We start from the raw sequence: 23,792 nt of genomic DNA, 5'->3' as shown, positions 1-23,792 counted from the left end.
ATTTTTCAAAATAAAAGAGTGCTGCGATATTACGATAGTGCGTTTAATTTAAAGTTTCAATTCAATTTTACAGTTTTGATACAGGTCATATTTTTTAATCAAGCAGCGTCACGATGCTAAAGTGGAGATGTCGAAATATAATTACCTGCACTTGTATTGTGGCGGACATTAGGACCAGCCACAGTATCATGTTAATGTAAAAAAAAAGGTTACAACAATAAGAGAAAAGTTCGAATTCCACATGTGTCTTTATGTAATTCCCTACGCAGAAAGTGTTTTATATCACAGTTGGGTTTGAAACAAGCTTCCACAGCCGATCTTGTTTTGAATCAGACACTTTTAATTGCATTTAATGAATGGGGAAGCGGCAACACATATCCTACGGTGGCTGGTAAAGCCTTGTAAAATAAACTAAAGCGAACACTCGCTCAATAAATAAACTTTACACGTGTTCCACCCCCACTTCCCAAACTATGTTTTGTAGATTCTCCATCGCAAGTGATGACCAAGCTATGAAGTGTCCAAATATTGACAAGAGGTGGCAGCATTTCGTTGTTAAGTGGAACATTGATTTCAGTTCAACTCTATACATCCTCGAAGTATGCCCCGCGTTCCTTGGTTCACGACATTTATGTTTTCAGTCATATTCCAAATGTTATTTATTTTTATTCTTTTTGGTACAACCCCAATTCCGTAGGTGCACAATGAATGCACGGAGCAACTGGCCGCTTTTTGATGCGCCCTGAATTATAATTTGTCAACGGTGGTGGGTTGAAGAGAGGGTTCGGATCTTTTCCTAACTTTATTTCTTTCGATGGCAGATGGATGTCCGTCATGACCCTTCATCTATTCAATTATTAATAGAATAATAGATATCTTGAGATATTTTTCACAGTTTTTGAACAGGTCTGTACTCTGATTCCAAAGGATGAAAATTCATGTTGATAATTACCCATCTTTATTTTCATGCGCCATCATAGTGAAGCACTTTGAGTGCCTTAATAGGTGGAAAAGCGCAATACCAATTCAGTGTGTACCCCGCCTACTGCCCGAAGACACTTCTGATAGGCTCCAGCACCCCTGAGACCCCCGAGAAGCGGATCGGATAATGGATTCATGTTTTTTTGTTTGTTTTTTTGTTTCAGAAGAACCTGGCATTTGAACCGGGGTGTGTAGAATTTTTCTATACTATATAATGTGGATGGTTTAAATGAACATTTTGGTGTTTGAATATGCAGTATTGAATTGTCTTTTTTTATGTGTATTTTTTACTCTAAACTTTAATTAAGAGTGGTAAATAAACAGTTTGAAGCAATGTTGCATTTCTCTTATTTGAATTAATGTGTGAGTGAGTCCATATTTGCGTAGAAAGATTTCTCCCATTCATTGTAAGAACATGCAGAAACGAATACTTTTCAAAGTGTTTTTTGATAAGTTCTTAAGTGGTTAAAGCGTGTGAGAGGCGTAAAACATGATACAAATGATTTTTAGATATCGCGGGTGTGTATGTACCGCGTCCCCCGCGATAAACGGGGTGTCACTTTACTGCGTCTGTGAGTTTTTACCCCCGAGTGTCGTAGCAATTAACGGGTTAACAAATGCGCGGCCTCTGATTGGTCAGAAGCTTCAGCGCGCACACGCCTGGCGAGCTTGCGCAAGGCACGAGTCACTAGTCACTTGTTGGGCAGAGGCAGAGAGGCAAGAAAAAGGCACGCTGGGCTCATTTTTTTACATATTCGCATACGGTCCCCTTTTTTGAGAGGGCGGGGGGCTTGGCGAGATTTGTGCTTCGTTTTGTTTTGCGAAGTTGTTTGCTTGTCAACGACAAGGATTGGTGGTTACGTGGGTGTTAAGTACGAGAAGTGGCACTTTTGATTCATGGACTCAACGCAGACTTTCGCTAAAACTGCCAAGAGGCTGGTACGAGTTTGACTTCATTCAGTCAACATTCAGGTTTGTCATCAACAGTTATTATTTTATGGATAGTGACCTATTTTTTTTTCTAGCTATAGCTCAGTTCACCCTAGGTTAATGATGTCGTTTAACTGAAATCTGGCCTGCTTGAGTGAAAATGACTGCGAAGATGTGACTGTATCATCACTGGAAATTCATGGTGGAAAATATTTGATCACTTCAATCATGTTTATATAAAATAATAACCTCACTAACACTGATATATTTTTGCACTTCTCTTAATCTCTGAGGGGAAAAAGTGGGAAAACGATGCTCTAAGAATGAAGACAATAATTTACTGTCAGCGGTTTTGTCTATTGGGACCATTTTCTACAGTTGAAATGCAACTAATTTTCCCTAAACGTGCATCACTTTAAAGCAGTGTTTTCCCAGGCTTTATTGAGCCGAGGCACATCATCAAACTGTCCAAAAAAAGTCACAAATAGAGGATATGCAAGTAAATTATTTACCTTCTGCCATCCCATGAAAAAACATTTAATTGTTTTCCCTATCACTATACGTCACTGGGATACATAGATAAACAACGGCACATTATTTATTGAAAATGAATCATAATTTTCAGACCATTTATGTGATCTTGGATAATGATCATCTCTTGCAACACCCAAATGTGCCGTGACACTGAATTTGGGAATCACTAGTAGTGCATCCTTTGGCCCTCCTAGTAATATTTTCCATTTCCAATGTCATATTGTGTCCATGTGTGTTTCAGTTTGAGAGAGCATGAAGTTGTGTTTGGACGCCATGGCAGTACTGAAGATTGTGCTGATGTTCTTGGAGGCTGTCTTGCTGGTCCACTGTGCACGAGGTGAGATGAACGTGACCTGTCTTTCGTTTATTGTGAGACTGGAACTCCTGTGTTCATGGCTCATTATAACTCAAGTGCGGGGGGAAAATGTCTCAGTTAATGTTTTCACACAGAGAAGTAAGAGACGGAAAAGTAAGTAAAAAAAAAACTAAAAGGAGCCCAAAATCAACACAGGCTGGGGAATGAGAGAAGGGCAAACTTGCTTCTCCTCAAATGTGTGCCTGTGTGTGTGCGCACATTCTCCAGAGCTAAACCAAACAAACATCATCCATCAGCTTCCCAGGGTGAAAGAACACAAGTCTGTGTAGAGAACCCAGCTCTCTTGCCGCTGGCTGGCCGAGAAACTGACCACAATTCACAGTTTCCCTTGCCAGGGTCAGTACATTGCTTTCAGGCGAACACGCAGTGTGCTTGTCATCAGGACCCCCAGTAACACGCGGATGCCATTTCTGTGATTTCACCCAGCATCCCTCGCCGCCTCAAGCATGTCTGATGCAATCCAAGGGCCACCATTCAAAGGCCGATGCAAAAACGAAGCAAGAATGAGTATGGTCTGAAAACCTGACATACCAACTCCACTTGAGGAGGACCAGCCGCTAGCAAAACAAACTCCAGAGGCGTGTTTGATAGGTGCAATACCTGCATGTGGCAGAGATGCAAGAAATGGGGTAGCGCCGGTTTAGAAGGTGGAGGGGAGGGGTGGGTGCTTGGGATTAGATTTGACAATGCCTCATTCACAGTGTGGTGGCCATGCCTTCACGGCACGGCTAAACCAAGAGTAAACAAGTCGTGAAGGCTAAATACGATTAGAGGCCATTTTGTGTGTTTACAGATGAACAGATGGGAGACGTAAAATAAAGCCTGTTCCTCATCATTTCTCTGTCAAAGCGCCTCATGCGGATGTGCTGACTGATACGTAGTTGGCAGACACTCCTGGGTGATCCTGAACGATCATGTGGAAGCAGAGTAAATACAAGTTCCTGCGGCTCTGATACACTGAGCTGCGTGTTACAGTCCAACTACAACAGCTCCGCTCTGACAGCATGTGAAATACGGGCTGAGGCGCTGACTCAAACCCGCTTTTGCAGTGAGGCGAAGACCAGAGAGGCTGTAAAATGGCCCCTGTAAAATTTAACAATGCATGATGACATTTGTGACAAATGTACATTAAATTATAAAGACCAGACGCCCTCACGACTCCGGCACCTTCTCCCACCTCCTCCTTTGACTTTTGCATGGAAACCGTCAAACGACGTCGGACGTGTCGCTTTCCTGCTGTTAGCTCAACAATGCAGCCAAGGAGGAGGCAGTAAGTTTGAGCGAAAGCATTTTAAGCCTGTTGCTGTCAGTCATCAGGTGACATCTGATCCCACACACCCCCTGTCCTTGTGGCACACAAACATATGGAACCCACCCCACTCCCCCTCTCCAGTCCCCTCCCATCAACATCGGAAAGACTTTGCGCCTGGCCCAGCGAGAATTGGCCCCCCTTGCGCTTCCTCCTCTCTGGAGGTGCCCAGTGATGTGTCGCAGTACAGTTCCTAATGTGGTGACAGGGACAGCGACCACGGGAACTTTTCCGTCCCCCGTTGGTGCTGTTTGTTCTTTTGCATTGACAAAAGCAGGTCAGCCGGAGTTCCAAGCGTGCCGAATCACTGTTGCCTGGGTGACGTAAACTTGGGATGTGCATTGTAATGAATTGGGTGATTGCATGAAATTGATCGATTCATGGCGTCTTGAAAATGGAGTTCGTTGGTTAGCCCCGAGCAGAAGAAACTGCGAATTCCGTCTCAACGAGTTTACCATTGAGAGCAGTCTTTTCTCAGTTGGCACATTTTACATTAGAATGATGATGAAGAGGACTTTTTATCCCAACTGTAAATAAACCAGGAAAAGTATCGGTTAAGGGCACCTGTTGTGAAAAATGTTGTGCAGCTTCTTGTTCGAGAACAGCAAGTTGTGTAAAAAGTGCTAAACCCTTAAAAAGTTAGATGCATCTGCATTCAAAAGTTTGCCGAAGGTCTAATAAAGGTTAATAGAAAGAAAAAACGATGAGGCATCAGCAATTTTGGTAGCATGATTTAGTTCTCAGTACTTGCATGGAAACAGGAGTTCAGAACATTCTGAGTGAGCTTTTTTTAAGCCATTGAAAATAACAATTGAATTGAAGTATTCATTTTATTAATTTCCCCCCATAGCCACGGTGGAACATTTTGTTAAATAGTCAAATCTCAGTTTATCCTCCAAAATCTCCACTTTGCTCCAGCAGTCCATTTTCTTGAGTTCCCGCCGTCTCCTCTCCAAGAATGTTTTACTCTCATTCCCCGTGATAGTATTTTGAATTGTGGAGAACGGACCACTCTGATGCGAAGCGGGCTGAAAAAAATTGCCACGGTAGATGTACGTGTTCTGCACAAATGAGTATGAAAAGAAAACCAGGTGTCCCCGCTGGCAAACAACACAACGCATCGTTGACTTGCATCCCAATGATCAACAAACAATTGCTCCATCACATGCAGCCGTGTGCGCACACACACACACGCACACACACGCACGCACGTGTGCTCTACCTTCGTAGCCATCTGGACAAACTTAGCGCTCACTCTGCAACCCTGTCGGAAAATATACATTTTACAGCACCGTTACATCACATTCTCATAACAAGGAGGTATTGTGATGCACGGTGTGCCAGTGGCCGTTAAAATCACGAGGCCATTTGGCAGCATCCACAGAGTTTTCCATTTCCTTTACGCATAATGAAGTGAGATTCAAAAGTAACTCAATGCCCCAAAGTCCTTGTCGTTTTGGAATATCTCCTGACTAGCAAAGGGCCAAGGTAGATACTCTTGGGAGGGTCTTGTGGCACAGAAAGAATAGCTTGCCTTGTGTGTTATGTTTGAATATTCCACTTTAGGGTTCCGGGAAGTAAATGTCGTGCGTTTTTGGGTTGAGCTCCATCTGTAGGACTGATACATCATCGCACAAAGCAGACACTCAGTCCTGCCTGCGAGTCACGGCATTTCCTCCCCTTTATTACCGCTGTAAAGATGGAGGAAGTCGGTTAACTTAATGTGCTGTTGTTAAAACAAGGCATGGACTGACCTTTCGTCACCCCCCCTTCATTCTTTCTCGGATCGTTTTAGCTCCTATTTACTGAGTGGAGGTCCATTTGCGACAAACAATGGATGGATTATGGTGTGGCCGTCCCCCAGGTTGGACGGGGCAGATTAATTTATAATAACCCACGTCCTAGATTGAGCTGCTGAGGCGCCGCAGTTTAGGTGTGCGTGAGAACTAACAGCATGTGACGTGCGCTGTTTTTATATCTGATCGTAGAGCATGTTTTATTGAGCAAATTACTCCTTCGAAAAGTTTTGATAATGAGATGACTCAGGTGAATTTTAAAGACCGCTCGACATCTCCCAGAGCTGGGAATAACTCCGCTTCACCACAAAAACAATCCGTGTTCCCCGTCTATCAGCGCATGCTACTGACCCCGGCAGTTGGCAGGGGGAGGAATGTGTCAGACTTCACCCCTCACAGGGAAAGAAAGGAAAGGGCTGTAGCTGTGATAAGTAGTCATAATGGAGGTCACTTAGTGTTTACTTAAGAGGGGTCATATAATCCCTGTTAGCAACACTCCCTCATTGACTGACTTAAATGACCACTCCAATTAGCATTCATGTGGAGTTTCAACAAGGCATTGTCCACTTCCCATGTTTATCTCCGTCAGCTGTATGCTAATGCTTACACATTTGTATTTTGGGGAGTGAAGAGGCTGCATCCAGAGCTCATTAGGTTGCTTGGGCTCGGGATGCTTTCAGACCACACACGCTTCTCCTGATGTCTGAAATGCTCCAGTTAACCCCGCACAATCAACGTGCCAGACAGTCAGCATTCAGATGCTAACCATGTTGACTCGCTTTCCCGCTTTCAACTTCCATGAGCTACCCGACGTGCTGAATGTACCAAGTGCATTGTTCGACAGCTGCTTGGGTTGGCGACAGCGGAATGGCTCGGTGTCCGGCTGTCGGTGTTACAACCGCGGCAAATGGGAGAACGGTCCAAGTGGCTGCAGGCGAGCCTGTATGTGGTAGCTGGGGTCGACCCGTACGCGGGACTTAACAATAACTCTGCAGCGCCACAGTGGGAAGTGTTTGTCTTGCTCAACCCTTCTTTCTATGCCTCCTCCATTGACCGACAAACCCCGTCTGTTTTTTCTTTCTCTTGCTGTGGTGGGGCCTTCTCTTGCCCATCACTTCTCGTAATCCAAGTTTTTAGGAGTCCGAAATAGTTGGATTGTAAACCAGTTGAACTTCAAGAGCTGTAGGGAAGTTGAGTCATTTTACAGTTTCAATTTAGTCAGATTAAGTTTCATTTTAGCTTTGTATTAATAAAAGACCCAAAAAATCTGTAAATCTAAACAAATAAAAAATTACAAAAAATGTCATAAAAATAACTACCACTTACTAATAATAATAAATAAATAATAGAAAAATAATAAATTGAATATTTATCATGCCAGTAATGTTATTAGTTTGTTTTCACAATACAGTCCTCTTTTCAGATCAGCATGATAACTGTTCTCAAAATTATGTTATAGTAGATCTTTTATTTTTAGCCAATTAAGCTTTTGCTGAAGGCACGTTTGGAGATACTAATACTATAACACACAGTTTGCTCTTCTGGACACATTTAAGCGATTTAAAATGTGCAATGTGCATAACATAAAAATTTTTTTTTCTTTAAAACAAAACTGATTTCTCTCAAGGCTGCTTTTTCATACACGTTTTAATTATAATGACTTCAGCTGCACAATATGTTTGGTTCGGGCTTTCTTAATAACAATAGCCTCAACATACTTCAAAGGGTGTTTTTGCCATCTCACAGAACCCTTAGCAAACCTCCCCGCCCCCCCCCCCCAAAAATGATCTGTTTCACCCATCATAAAGCAGAGCTGCTGTAGTATTCTTGAAGAGAGTATAAAAAAATGTTTACTGATGCCACTGTGTGTTTGGCATATAAAAAAACAAAAACTGTCGCCTGAAAAAAAAAACCCCATGACAACCTTTTTTGTTATCTTGAGAAAAGACGCCCATGTTGAATGATGGCAGCCTTCGGGACATCGCCTTGGCTCAGCAGGTTCTGACCTACAATCATTGCGGTGCTATTCAGTGAGGTTGATTTGAATTGCAGAAGCATTGGTTGCCAACTCCTGTGATTGTTTGTTTGCTGGACTTGTCATTGCCAGCTGTGTCGCTTTACAGTCTCATTATCACAACGCCAAATCAAGTCAGCGAACCTGATGTACGTCATGCTTAGAAAAGATTCTAAATGCGTTTCTCACTGTTTGCCTTCTCACTTTGAGGCTTTCATCACTTGTTGTCCTAGCAACTAGCACACATTTATCCTCCTTCTCTTTAACACAAACACACACACATGACAACCCCCCAACCCCCTCCTGTTGTGCAGTTAATGGTTGATTGAAAGTTATGGCCGTGGAAACAGCGACGGCTTGGCTTGGCCCGAAGAAAGCAGAGCCAGGGAACGTTCGCATAAGAAAATTTGAATGAGGCCTCCGCTGACTTCCACACACACGTCTCCCAGTTTGCTTCCTCCTCTGCAAACTCCTTTCAGTTCACCTCTGATGGGCTTCAATGAGACCCCACATAGCTTTTCGGCTTTTTCAATCCCATTTTCTTCTTCATTTGCGATTCTTTTGAGTGACCTCGGAAATTCTTTACCGCATTGTCCCTTTTGATTGAGTTTCTATGTGGTTCGGGCCAATGCTTGTCACACTTCATCAAAACAGGCGTTTTCACCGCTGAGGCGTAAGCTGTCATGCTGCCCCCCGTTTCCCTAAACACTGCGGCAGAGGCGAGGACGGGACCAATTCATCTGTGATGAATGGAAAATGTGTCCCTGCCTGCTCTAACTTGGACGAGCATGGAATAGGACGGCAAGGAATAATCATTCCAGGAGCGAGGAGCATAATCTGTTATCCTTTACAGTGAGGCTCCACACGACCCCAGACTGAAGCATGCAGTGAAATCGATTGCATTTCCTCATGCAGCCCCAGTATAGATGTACTTGCCACATGTGGCCTCCATTCTTACTCTATCAACGTATTTACATGATTCATGTATCTGTTTAAAGGTATTTAAGCATGGATGATTAATAGAAGAAATGAGCATTTAATGATGTTTACAGTGGCGCATCTGTTATGATCATCTACTGTCTGTTCATTTACCAACCAAAGTCCCGCACAATACGGAAAAACAAACCCTAGGCCCTTGAATCTTAATTCTTCATGTGTCCAAGACAGTTTGGACAACTTTTTAAGAGCCGTTTGAGGAGGGCTGTTTTTTTTCCCCGGCTTGACCAAGTAAGGTCCATGAGGGAAGAAGGACCCTCTTCTCAAAGTCATCAAACACCTTTGTGATGAACTAAAGCAGATGTGAGCCAGGCTCTTGAATTCTCACTTAAGAGTAGAAGCTCTGTTGCAAAAGGGCTCACAATGTTTTCCATATCCGTATAGTCTAACAATGAATTGATAAATGTGGTGAAAACACTGAACACATGTTTTTTCAATAATGAACCGAGCTTCTGTGCGCAAAGGCAAAACAGTCGTCTTAGACTGTGACTTGCTGATGTTATTTAGATACAGTTGAATATTCTCCAATACCTCACAATGTTCCATTAGGTCAGTTAAAGTGAGCAGATGTGTCTTATAAGATCCAAATCTACTCCTTTTATTCTCAGTTTATGTTAGTCCAGTTTCCAGATCGGCCACTTCTCTTGTCCGAATTGTGAATTTGACTACAGAACTGATACACAGTGAACCCTCTCAAGTTCAATTTGAAATGTTTGGTAACCCAACGTTCAAATTAACCTAAAAATGCCGACGGAAATATCGTCTCGATAGCAAATTGAAGATAAACCAAAACCTAGCAAGATAAAAACAAAAGACCACTTTACTTGTCATAAGCTAATTAAAAATGCGCCATCTCCTTCCAAATGATTAGTTTTTTTTTCATATACCGCTCCATAAGGTATCAGTGATGATGAACAAAAGGGGGATTAAAAAAAAAAAACAACACCACTACAAATAAGTTATGAAAGTGATACATTGGTAAAATGTTGACAGTCCACTCGAAAACACGATCAGAGTCTCTTCTTCAGTTTGTCACCGGCAGACCAACCAGAGAAGATAATCCTTTGTAGATATAACAATTTCTAACCATATCCATCAGTTTTCTTTACCGCTTATCTCAGCTGGGGCTTTTCCCATCTGATTAAGAAAAGTTAAATGTTATGCTGCGGACGGATGGAAAATAAAGAGGGAGACAGCTAGAGAAAAAAAAAGGTGGGCATTGAACTTTGGTTCATCTGAGTGGTAAGGTGAACCGGGTAACAAATTGTCACAGTGAAAGGGTGAGCAGCACATGCTAATGACTCAACAGCTCCACGATGACGGATTGATTCGACACAATATTCCTGGATTGTGAGGAGGCCCCACTGCTGTCAGTGGGAGCTTTGCCAGTCTACCTTGGAACTTCCCTCCAGTCTGAATCTCGCAATACTACTGGCATTGTCCAAGACAAGCTGCTAGTCATTCCATCATCACACAAACGTAACCATCGCAACACAATCTGCGGTTGACGTTAAGTCTGGCCACTGTCCGGCATCACATCAAGCCAGCGTGACAGTGACAAAACTTTGCGGAACATCTGCAACTCGTTCCGTGTCTCCGTACTGTACCCCCGACTGTGACGAGAGTGCTGATGAAAAGTCTGCTTTGCCTGTGGAATGTGGCAAAAGACCGGTGGAAGAAGGGAGTGGCAGGATGCACCTCGCTGTTGATGGGCTCTTAAAATGAGGCGCTTACTGTACAAAGTACATGATGTGACTTGGAAGAAAGTGAAAGCAGACATGTTCAGATTTATGAAAAATTCTTCGCAGAAGAAAAATGAGACAAAAGTTTGTCTTGATGATTCCGTAACGTAACATTGCATGCTTTTATAGACTCAAGTCTAATCTGGCTTTCCTATTCCCGAACGTTTTCCAATCGGGTTTGCACATTGTTGTTAACGGATTTACATTCACGAAGGGGTTTCTTGTCTTGGAGTAGTCTTGTTTTCTTTCAGTTAAAGCTTTGATGAGATTTTTCTTCATCAAGGAAATGATTCTTGAGTTGCTCTTCAGACTTCCAGTTCTCTTTATGTTTGGTGTTGCTTTCTGTCTTCATATGTATGAATAAGAATCGGTCTTATAGAATGACAATGTTTTTAATGACCTCATTCACTTACATTGAGAGCTGCTTAAACTTTATCTATTGTAGATTACACCAGTCAAACATGCTGCAAAACTTCATTCCTGTTATCAACTTCTTAATTTTTGATTTTTTTCCTCACATTTTCTTTCTTGAAGTAGCAAGAAAAGTGGACTACACCTTTACAGTTAACGGCATGTGAGTCATTGGTGGAATGGAAAATGCGACCATTTTGTGCAAGCTGTTAAATTCAAGATGAAAGGACGGACTGTTTTATTTCAAAACCATTGTGCAGTGTCTAAAGGCTGATGGTTCAAACTGTTATTGACTTCATTTTTCTATAATAACCCATGGTTAGAACAGCTGCATCAGCTCTTAGTCTTGAAGTGTCTTAATCTTAAAGGTTAATAATTGAGCAGTGATTTGAGCAAGGCCGATGGTACAAACTGGTGAGCATCCAACCAATGTCGCACTCCAAGTGGTCCATCCATCACCAAACGCAGAGACAGACAGTCATAAACAGGTGCTTGTCAGTACCCTGCTCTGGGCTACAGAGAGAAAGCGGTCTGTTGGAGAGGGTCATGTGGCTGAGCCCAGACCCAGGATCTGGGTGTGAGATTGTTGAGATTCCTGGTTACCGCCGCCTCGGCCCGCCTAATCCTCTTTCACTCCCCCGTGCGGCCCTCGTCCCCCTATGAGCAGTGTTAAAGGAGACCTTTCTGCCATCTTAGCTCCTGTGCCTCTCTAGAACAATCCCGCTTTGGCTTCAAGTTCATTTATCCACCCCGCCTTGCCCCAACCTCACCGCCGGGACCTCTCGTCCTGTCCTTCAGTCTGTTTGTCACTCTATCTGGCCTTTCTCTCCATTCCCAGACTTATCCCCCCCCCCCTCCGCCCCGGTGCCTCTTCCCAGATAAGTGGCCCAAAGCATACACTCAGTCCTGGTGTGCACACCAGTCCTCTGCCTAATGGAGTGAGATAAAGCCGGCAGAGTGCTACTCACTGTGGCCCCTTTGTGACAGCGCATGTCTGGCCAAAGGCAGGCCCACATTTCAAAGTTATGACTGGGCTTCTGTTTCAGACTTACCACCAATATTGAAGAACACATTTTTTTTAATAAATAATTACCTCCCTAATTTTTTTTAATGTTGACAATGGGCATCAGGATAGCAAATTGTGTTATAGGGACAATTTGTCTGTTTGCTTTTTCCTTTTTTTTGGCTCTTTAAGCATGCGAGTTTATCATATCAAATCTATTTTAAATATGATTTTCAATGCAAGACATACATAAACATTAAGGCTGCACAATCACAATATATAAAAAAATATATAGATATAGAAATTGTGATAATGTCCTATGCAATATGCATATCACAAAGATATGAAAAATAATTTTCTTCTGGATTTTTCTGTAAGTGTACATGTTAAATATCTCTGTAATATTTATATCACTATAGTCAACATCCATATCACATTTTTTCCAATATCATGCAGCCCTAATATACATGCACTGCAGCTGTTTGTTTTTTTCTTAGCTAAGACAGCTTTTGTTTGGCATGAAATATAAAACATATGGATCATATTGTCGTGATATTCCCATTTAAATCTGTTGCTGTTCATTATGTGTGTGACTTGTACATTATTTGGGAAGCCAGTGAAATAGCAGAACATGAGAGTTAGAAGTACACAACATATATATTTGTGTATTTATATATATATATATATATATATATATATATTGTGTATATGTATATATATATATATATATATATAATGTATGTGTATATATATATATATATATATATATATATATATATAATGTATGTGTATATGTGTATGTATATGTGTGTATATATATATATATATATATACACACATATACATACACATATACATATACACATACATTATATATATATATATATATATATATATATATATATATATATATATATATATATATATATATATATATATATATATATATATATATATATATATATATATATATATATATATATATATATATATATTCCTTTCAATTTGAAAATAAAATGGGCACTTTTCTATAGCTGTACTTAATGAAGAAAAAGACTGCTGCAGCAAACATAAGATGAAAGACCTCCAGGAATTCACGTCTAGCAATTTCCCAAAAGGACAGCAAAACAACTTATGGAACCTTTACTCTGCATTTAAAGAGGCATTTAATATAATCAAAGTGCTCAACTGAGTTAGCAGTTCCTCTTTGACTTGTGATCAATTTGAACGGTAGACTTTTTCCCTGAGAGTACTCTAAATGGTGTTTGGAGTCGCACCTTTTCTTGTTTCCACAGACAAACAGTTTAAAAGTGTCATCATGATGTAAACAGAGGTGGTCTTTGTTGAAAAACTGCGGGGACCCCAACACGATAAAGCCGTTTATGTCTAGTTGATTTATTGTGGCTTGAGCGTGGATTTGCGCCGTGTCGTAACTTCAGACGACAGTAGTGCTTGCTCCCTTTTGCAAAAACAGATACTCACACACACACGCACACACACACACGCACGCACACATGCTGGGGTCCACCGACTGAGGCAGCCCGGGTCGGCAAGACGGCCGTCAAGTTTAATGAAATATAGCAGCTTAGAGTTCAAAGGCGCCACAGTAGGCCCTGTTATGGGCAGGCCGCGTGATGGAGATGTTTCTAGAAGCTTTACGACGCCAGAGTCATTTCTTCTTTTTTTTTCCCTTTTGATGGAGCCTGCAGGGGCTGCCTGTTGTTGTGGAGAAAGGTTGACTGAGAACAAGAGGGCGATGTTATTCCAGTGGTTCTGCTTTAATCAGGGAGCATCTCCTTACCTCCTTTCACTGTGTTTCGCCCTCTCCTGCTGTTCCTCAAGTCACCCAATCGCTCCGCGGCTACCATTCCCACCGCGGATGCTGTTGCATCAAGATGGTGCTGAAGAAAGAGCCATTGTCCCGACTGGTCTTACTTCGCTCTTATCTATTGATTGGAAGCAAAGTGAGGGGGAATAAACGGGTATTGATTTTCTCACCGGGATGCATGGTCTTTTGCATTGGTGAAGAAAAGGCGGCATTCTTAGACCCTCCTAACCGCCTCGCTGCTGCCAGAAGAGCTTCCAATGCCACCTTGCACTCACCCCCAACCATCACCTCCCATCTTTCTCCCCCTCATTTATTTTAATGCTGATTTGTATCTGTGCTTGTGAAATGTATAGCCAGCTCCTTACAAAAACGTGTGGCCTTTCTCCCACACTCCCCAGGCTGCAACCTCGTCCTCACCTTTTCGCTTTCTCCCGGTCTCTCCAGTCTCATGCGAAGTCACCGACTGTGGATTTGGTTTCGAGCTCGTGTTGCTCTCCCTGAACTTTCTGTTCGCCGCTTCATTTTGTTTATGTGCATTATACAATTGAGCCTGAGGTTCTAAGAAAGGCAAAATGGAATAGAGCCCTGCAAGCGTCGGCTCCATTATGTTGTGCTCCTCTGTGATGTCTGTCTGCATTTGTCCGGTCTGTTGGCCTGACACAGTGCAACTGAGAATGACGAGGAAGCACTTTCGACTAACTGTCTTCGCTTCTTAGCCTTAAACTAAATAAAGTGGTATCTTGAACTTGAGCTTTTCAAGTTAACTCATTCATTACCAGCTGAGTAAAAAAAATGGATCTTTGACGTCTTTAGCCGTCAATGGCAGTCAATGAGTTAAGAGCGATTTTTAAGAGTCGATTTTTATTTTTGTGTCGCGAGCCAAAATGTGAGATATGAGTGAGCTTCAGATACGCCGCTGCTCAAATGAAGTGGGGGAAAAAAAGGAGAGTCAGTCGCCAATGCACTTGAGCCGTCTATTGAGCAGATAAACATTCAAACACAAAATGCAAAATAAAATCAATTGCTAAGAGTTACAGTTAAGCCAAAACTCAAGTCCAGATCATCCGATGCGGTCTAAAAGGGCATGTTCCTGATGTCACTCACTTGGCCACGCCCCTTAAAGGCATACATACTACTACAGTGCTCCTTTGCTACTCCGCAGTTCATATTTTGTGGCTTCCCTCTCTCGGGGACTTTCATTAGTGTCTAGAACTTCGATTGCATTTTTACCTCGTGTTTAAATCCTTGTTGTTTTGCAAAGCAAAAGTTAGTCGTCGTGAATATTTCTGTACATCCGGCGGAAATGCGTCTTCATCTTCTTTTAAATTTGTTACAATTTTAATACACATCAAATGTCTTCCAGGCTCAAACTGTTGTCATCATGAAACCTTTATTAAGTGTTTAGGCTTTGTTTTATATTGTACAAAGTTCTGGTGTAGATTCTGTCCATATTTTATTTTCAGCTGTAGTCTGCTGAGTAGACCTTTTCATTTTATTTTCATTTCTATCGTGTTTCTCCTCTTTGCTACCATTGTTACCCTTTCGTGGTGGTAAAAAGAATTGTGTAGTTCAGTGAGCCAAAGAAATCACGCATGATGGTCTGGCATAGTTTATGTGAGGCTTGAGAGCCTCTGTGAATCTTTGTGTTTGAATTTCATATTGAACAACTTTAGAAGCGTTCGACCTTGGAGGTTTCACAGTACTTTATATTAGGGCCACGCTCACGCTTACTGTAGCAGCATTTATCATCGTAATGAATCACCGCGGTTTGGCTGTGTACAAAAAGAGCTTGGATGCACAACAAATTCTTGCACTTGGCTGCAGATTAAGGAGCAAATCTTTTTTTTACGATACAATGTTTACAGATGTAACCACGTCCTGTGTGGGGCAGGCAGTGTTGCAAGTATTATGCAGTTGTTGATGTTCCAGGTGTGCGTTATTAAAGTGTTTGCCAGCGGCCAAGCCCACCTTTTATTGAGATGTTTGATTAGAATAACAATTTGTGTGTGAGTGTTGGGAGGCGGCATCTGTATGTCATTACAGATCCAGGTGTTCATAAATAAAAATGTTACTCAATCCTCTATAATTTTACTTTTTTTTTTCCTCCCCCTCGCCTTTTATTTGCATTTCCTAACATGTTTCCCATGACACGCGATCAGACTTCCAATCACTGCGTGTCATGAGCCCTCTATAACTCTATTTTTAGTATGTCACAAGAATGCAACTTATTGAATGTGGCCCTTTCTCTTAAAATAATCCATCACCAAACTGAGCAAAGACAAACAGAGCTAATTCTGTGAGTCGCCCGGCCTCCTCGTCCTCCTCCTCCTTTTCCTGCGCTATGAAAGATTCCATTCACACATGGAGCCCGGCTATAATAAGGCGCTCCATACCAGCGCCGCAAGACGGGGAAGCCCATATGGTCGCGTGTATCGTTTTCTGCACAGAGAGCGGTGAGTAATTCTAACAATTTGAGTGAGCATCCAGTTTGACTTGAAGCCGGCACGTTGTCATTCATCACAACTTTGGTGCGTAGTTGGCCATATGCTCAGGAGACAGCCTCGTGACACAGGAGGAGAGTACAGCTCCAGGTCATTTTTCAGCAAAATGCCACGATTCAATTTTGCATTGGGGTGTCTTTCAATCATGCAGATAAAGAAGTTATTCCGTTCTGCACAGAGAGCCTCTGTGGTTTCGGCACTTTCAACTTCAAGGTTAAGAGAACCTGTCCTTGAGAGGGAGGAGGCGGATCAGAGACCCGACTGAAGAAAGGATAGCGGTCATGCACACAAGCGCAAATACTTATTACGTGATGCAGACCACGTCCTTGATTTCGGCACCTCTCTTTGGCTTGTTTTTCAGAAGGGAGTTCAAAAGATTTTTTTTTTTTTTTAAGAGCACAGATTGCGGGAGGAAATACTTTGTTGCACATTCCAAACACTTGGAGCACCAGCCAAAACCTTCTCGTGCATTAGGCTCATTTATAAACGTCTGGAGCCGGAGGGGTCCCAAATAACATTCCATATCATTTACCATATCTTCGCCACAGTAAGGATGACAGTGATGAAACACAGCAAATGCAAGTGGAAACACATGTTTAAGGAATATTACAGTGTGCTACAGTAGTCATAATGTATCATTGAGGATTTGAAGCCAGATTTTTGTTGGGTGATTTTAGATCTGAGTATACAGTTGAATGAAACCCACAAGGTCGCACACAGTCCATGCTGGCAATCTGGTTGACCTCCATTTTTTTTTTTCAATTTCAAAGCAGCATATAAGAAATCATCCCTCCATACATTTTCTATTCCACTTACCCTCATTGGCGTCACGGCTGAGACGGAGCCAATCCCGAGTGACTTTTGATGAGTGGCAGGGTACACTTATAGTACTCATATTGGTACTCATATTCGCAGTGATGGTCTTCGATGAGCCTAGCATGCGTGCTCTGGGTTGAGGGAAGAAGCTATGGAGTACCTGGAGGAAACTCACGCAAGCACATATGGGTCAACATGCAAACGCTGCGTACGGGAAGGCCAGAGCTGAGATTGTAATCACAAACATGACGTGAACTCGTTCTGTGCGCTTCCCCGGAGGAAATCAACCAATTAATCATCAATCTGTTCCAATTTAACCATGCAGGAAATGTTTTAATGGAAATAATCGATTTGATTTATAACGCACGTTAAGTACTGTAAGTAACGTTCTGTACTTATAAAACGATTTGATAATGATATGATAGCACACTCCTTTAACTTTTTATAAAACCTCGTCAGTTTTGTGTTTCAGTCAAGCATCTCATTGTATGCTCAACAGCATAAAAAAAAGAACAACTGTAAAACGGTAATGGAATAAAATATTCTACCTTTGAGTGGCGGTGCAAAAAGATCTTGTTGGTGGTTGGCATTATCAGTTGAACCCAAAGGACTGGAGCCACTCCTTTTTCTTATATTTGCATTAGTCTGGTTCATTTTTGGGTATATGTAAAAAAATAAATAAATTAAAAAAGACAAAGTAAAAAAAAAAAAAAAAGTTGAATGTCAACCTACAGTTAGTGAACGCCAGTGAGTTATTCGGAAGTCTTGTGAGATTTGTTCAAGTCTCGCATAATGTCACACATGAGATTGATTAGACACGGAACTATGATCAGTCAATGCGTGCTGGTGGATTAATCTGTTTAATTTATTAATTAATTACTTTTTTTTTTTTTTTTTTTGCTCTTTCAAGCATACCCATTAATCTGAAAGGAACATATCGCTGAGTGTTGGATTGAGGCCCATTTGCTGAGAATTGTTTGGATTTGTATTTATTTATTTATTTTTTTATAGACGTCTGACTTATTCGTTTTGGATACACTCCGTGACCCAATCATGATATTAAAGAAGACAGCAGTGCATCTGTTCTGCCGTGGTAGACGTGTGTGAGATATGAGCAAGCTGACCACAGCCAGAAAGACTTTAGCTTCGTTCTCTTCAAAGATGTAAACAATGACACTTCCAATTTCCTCTTTAGCGACGTGCTAGAATGCGTGGATGCAAATAAACATGCTTTTCAATTTAGTGTATATACAGCACAGTACTACGCGAGTCACCAATATCCCCCAAAATTCCACCTTTTTGCTCGACCCGGCTGCCCACATGTTGTACACGCAGCTCCCATCCATCTGTCGGCAATGTGACGGATGAAACAACCGGATGGAATTACCTGGCTCACCTCCCCTCTTTTATGTAGCCCCATCAATAAAGTTCTTGTTTACCATTATGTGTGAAATGCACCAGAGGAATGTGACTGTGTGTGTTTGTTTGAGCGTGTGCGTGTATGCATTGGGAGAAGCCATGTGTACTTACCCTCCCCATTGTTTTTACTGCAACCAGAGCAGGCCATTTGTTCAGAGGCCCAGACTAGCGATAGGGTTTGGTTGCATTTGATTGGCTGTCTGGTCCGCTCAGTGTTTCAGGGTTTTGTTTAGCTTTCAGGGGGCGGGGCTGGGGATTGGGGCTCGCTTGGTACCCGGTGTTGTGCGAGCAGTGGTGCAGGGCAGGCCTCCTAACACCATCACAGGGTGTTTCAGCCCGCTTCACTACACCAGATCTGAGGGAGCAGACCTCAGCCAATTAAGAGCCGCTGCTGTCCGCCGAAGTGCGACCCGCCCCGCGCACCCAACCGCCGCCCCCACCCCAAAAGCTTTGATCTCTTGCACGCCACACAAAAAGTCGAGCCGGAACACTTTGCCCTCTCTGTGCTGGCTGTGGACGACAGGCCCTGTCCAATTATTACAATCTGGTTTCAGCATTTCTGGGTAATCAGACAAGAAAATGACAAATTACCTCATTCTCATTCCATCTGCCCCTGACCAACCTGTTATTTTTTTTTTCATTTGCTGAACTCATGCTTCAACAATGAACTCTTGTACTCAAACAAATCTGGAACACTAAAGTTTTTTTCCCCCTCCAAAAAATACATTTCATAAATTGAAATGATTTTCCAAAATGAAACCTTAATTATACTTTAAGTAAATGTCGCTCAAATGTCTAAAAATATGTGAACGCACAACAAAAGTTGCTGGACTGTCAAATTTGTAAGTAGCATTTTGAATATTTTTTTTTCAAGAGCATCACTTACCTACAGTTGTGGGCAGAAGTTTTTCAACTGGGGCAGAAATTTATTTATTTATTTATTCATGGGGTGTTATGACATGACCATGTTGTTATTTTTTCTTGCTATGTTTGTTTTGTGATGTTGTTGTTGTTGTTTGTATGCTATTCTAAAATGCCTCCTAATTAAATGTAAATCCCATTTAAAAAAATTAAATGTGTTTTGCCCAAAATGAACAGAACAAATCAGTTTAGTAAGAAACAAACATTTTATTTGTTTTAGTGGGCTATATAAAATGTTTTGGCGGGCCAAACATTGCCCTGATCTGGATAAAGACAAACATTCACACTCACATTTACATCTTTGGGTAATTTAGAGTTTTCAATTATCCTAACTTGCATGTTTTTGGAACGGAGGAAGCCTTGTATGGAAAATAGAATCACATTTTGAAAAAAGGTCATTTTGATGACTAGGTGGAACTTGTTGAACTTCAACCTGGTCATATGTGGATTATGTAGACAGCTTATGTGTCTTTGAAACTACATTTATTTTGTCGATCTAGCATTCAAGTAACTTTCTAAGAGTTGCTGGTTATGGTTTTTGTGTGTGTTTATCCTCAGGACCTCCGCGGGTGTCTGAGAAGGTTACTCACCGACAGACGGTCCGCCTCGGGAGTGCCATCAAGCTGCCTTGCCCAGTGGAAGGAGACCCTCCGCCACTCATCATGTGGACCAAAGATGGACGCAACATCCACAGCGGCTGGATCCGTTTCCGCATCCTCCGCATGGGCCTGAAGATTAAGGAGGTGGAGGCGGACGACACAGGGACGTACATCTGCAAAGCCACTAACGGCTTTGGCAGCGTCAATGTCAACTACACACTCATCGTCATCGGTAAGCAAAAGGGTCTTTATTTTTTTATTTTTTTTCTTGTACGTTGTGAATCGTAGACCTGCAGGCGCGTGTGAATAATCGTCTCATCCATGTGAAACCTACACAGGTGTCACATTTTGAACATTTGCACATTTATCTTTCTAAGTGATGAGTATTGTACATTTGAACACACTGTGGATCACTTGTTAAATAACCCCCAGCACCACCCCCACCTCCCAGAGGTGAAGGTCGAGAGCAAGTGGATTTGCAGAGGTTTAGTAGTGAATCCTTTTCTGGTTGACTGTGTTACTGCCGCTACCTCTCAGTGCCCAAAGTCAACAGCAGCACGGGATATTGTTTCATACGACTTCATCCTTGATGAATCAAATGGATCTGGAGCTCTTCCTCCTCCCTAGGCTACTCTCTTCGTCTGCGGGAGGGCCACCAAAAGAAACACAGTCAATGTAAATGGCCAGCTTGGTTGGCAGAGTCACAAAGCTCATGAAGGAGGCATAAAGGGTGAAATGTGGCCCGCAACGGCCTTTGTGTCTGTGTGTGTGCAGCGGGTGCATTTGCTTTTGGGCTGGAGCAGAGCATGATGAATGAGCGGAGCTGAGCGTGAAGGCTGTGTTTAGTCTAATTACTCTAAGATGCCTAATTAGGGCCAGAGAATGTGCACTGTCGCTTGCCTTAGAAGAAGAACCATAATCAGGCAGACGAGGAAGCGCGTCAGACTAAGGTGCTTTACTGTAATAAAGCAGCTTGTGTGTTGGGAATAGTGTGGACGCATTTTATTTCCAGTCCCCCTCAGGAGTTCAAAGGGGTGTCTGCTGATTGTGCTAAAATGAAAGGTTGCGGTGGAGGCATACAGCCAGCTTTAATGTCAAGGTTCGATGTGCACTTGCGCTAGGCCGCATATCATCAAAGTCGCCCGTGTTTACGTCATCACATGAAGGCCATTCAAAGTTTTTACAAGCACATTTAAGTGCAGCTAATTCTGAATTGATCACACGACACCAGCGGCCTGTCATTTTTAGCCTACTTGACGGTCTCACTGGTGAGCCTGCTGCACAGATTTTGTTCTGTTTTTTGTTGTTGTTGTTTTGTTTTTTGTTTTTTTAATTTGATGGCCACCAGGGTAAGTACAGATGTTTTCTAGTGGTGTGTTGATCTTCAGAGGAAAACCCAGTGGAGTCTAGGCACTTCTGTAGTGCTTTATTTACATCCTCTAGCGTCCAAAAAAGAGAGGAGTCATAGTTCTAGATGTTGGGTATGTATTTTGCGTAATTAGATTGTTATAGTTATATATATATTATATAGTTATAAGTTATATATATATATATATATATATATATATATACATATATATATATATATATATATATATATATATATATATATTAGTATCACAGAACCACCATTCACATTCTTTTAAATTAAATTGTTCTTTCCGGGTTGCACCCCATTAGACACAGCATTATTTTTTTTTCATGTCAAGGAAAAAAATATGGACCTTGAATCAGCAAATTGGGAACAATTATAATTCATCAGCATGCATTTAGTAACCATGTTAAAATACAAGCTATGCTTGACCCAAGTCCATTTACAACTTAACAATTTTTCCCATAGAAATTAAAGACCAATAGTACTTATGCCTTCATAACTCATTTTATTAACTCATTCACGGCCAGCCCAGGTCAAATGAATGTACTTTTCGGCTTCTATACCCGTCAATGGCAGCCGGTGAGTTGTCTGTATGTGTAAAAGCAAAAATAACTACTTTATAATAACACTAAGAACTAAACATTAACTTTAGAGGACTTTCCTGAAAATATTGTTGTACAATTGTAGCAGCATTCAACATTTGAGTTTGTGCAAACAGCCTTCGTATCAATTTGTTTCCATCACGGAGAACACAACATAGAGTTAATGGAATCCTAGCAGCTGCTTGAATACCTACAAAAGAAAATTTAATCCAGTCTCAGAGCACATTCAGGCCATCCTGCGGCAAAACCATGCAAGAGTAGATGCAGATAACGTTGGATCATCACTATGGATGTGAGTGGTGGGGGGGAAGGCGGGGAGGTGGCTCCTTTCCCCATCTGCCGCGGACAGCCTGTCCTCCCTAAAGCTATCTGAAGAATCTGGTCAGTCGGTGCAACATGGCGCCTCCTCAATCCCTCCAGCTGGCTGTTTAGGCCTGTTTAGGGTGGTCTCCTGACAACTGGCCCCATCACTTCCAGGCTCCCCCTCCAGGATCGAGCCATGCCTGTAGCAACCTCCGGGAAGACACATAAACATAGGACCGTCGTGTTTACGTGGGGATTTTATTAGCAATAAACTTGGGAATAATTGAGAGCTGATAGCATTTCTATTTTCTGCTCCACTCTGGTGATGATTTCAGGCTAAACACTGTGTCCTGTGCGTCCCAGATCACCTGTGGAAGCGCAGTGCGATGAACTTTCCGCTTACATTATATTGTCGCCATCAACATCTGGAGCTCATTATGGCCCCAAATCATCCGGGCTTTTTCCTGTGATTCAGCTGGCACAGGAGGCCAGGGACCTGTTTCCTGTAGCTGGATTTGTGAATGAAGTGGGAGCGGATGGCGTCAGCCCCCCAAACACTGTAACAAGAGCATGCAAGGATTCAGGGCGGATTGCATTTTAAGCTTTTTTTCCTACCTGTACTTATGTTCTTGATTCATGACTCCTGGACTTTTACGTATCAACTCGCACTTATAGTGTAAACCTATTCATCGGCTCCATAAATTAAATTTACAGCTTGTATTCACTTTGGAGCTTGGATTGAAATTGTAATACACAAGCTATTACCATTAATCTAGAAGCATCTTTGCTAAAATGACAATGGATGGGCAGCCGTGTCATGTCCAACTTCACCTCTAGCTATAGCTTGCATTTTATCGAGACAATAGTGGCAAGGCTAGCGATAAACCGTGCATGAAGGGCGCCATTGTTTCCCAAAATTCACCGAAATGTTGAAAGGAAATGAGAGTTCTTGGGGGGAAATGGTCAAAAGAAACCCCGGCAATGAGGGACCGTGTTCTGTTTGGATTGGGAGGTTCAGGAATCGGGTGGAATGTTGAGCGCCTAAGTGAGAAACACAGGGAGATTTCTTCCAGTGCAGAATGTTTTTTAAAGGAATGGGTTATTATAGTTGGCCAGTTGAGGGCCCTTCAAATAGCCGTGACATCATGGCTAGGCCTGGTGCTGCAGGGGACAAACAAAGGAGGGTTTGTACCTAGAACCCTCCGGAGCTTTCAGGGTTTCAGGCGGTGGAGGGACAAGGGGGTTAGAAGTCACATCTGCTCACTTTACCTGACCCAGTGGAACCTTGCAAGGTACTGGAGCGTGCCAAACTGTACCTAAACAACGTATGCATGTG

At 42.2% G+C, this 23,792-nt stretch overlaps 1 protein-coding gene across 2 annotated transcripts in view; it reads left to right on the top strand.

Annotated features, from left to right (window-relative positions):
* The first annotated feature begins 1,628 nt into the window (after positions 1–1,628).
* LOC148343260 (fibroblast growth factor receptor-like 1) overlaps positions 1,629–23,792 on the top strand; it is a 30,892-nt gene continuing 8,728 nt past the window's right edge. Inside the window, exons 1-3 of one of the 2 annotated variants that reach the window (XM_088317918.1) lie at positions 1,629–1,953; positions 2,687–2,782; positions 20,136–20,408. In XM_088317918.1, coding sequence (XP_088174044.1) covers positions 2,698–2,782; positions 20,136–20,408 — 358 coding nt within the window. In that variant the 5' untranslated portion in view covers positions 1,629–1,953; positions 2,687–2,697. Of the gene's footprint in view, positions 1,954–2,686; positions 2,783–16,282; positions 16,374–20,135; positions 20,409–23,792 lie in introns of those variants that run through there. The other variant, XM_088317926.1, reaches the window with a different exon arrangement.

This window comes from Idiotropiscis lumnitzeri, chromosome 1 (assembly GCF_059441095.1).
Source record: "Idiotropiscis lumnitzeri isolate Australia: NSW breed Sydney's pygmy pipehorse chromosome 1, RoL_Ilum_1.0, whole genome shotgun sequence".
In the NCBI taxonomy this organism is placed as follows: domain Eukaryota; kingdom Metazoa; phylum Chordata; class Actinopteri; order Syngnathiformes; family Syngnathidae; genus Idiotropiscis; species Idiotropiscis lumnitzeri.
This window is presented reverse-complemented; position numbering and strand designations above follow the sequence as displayed.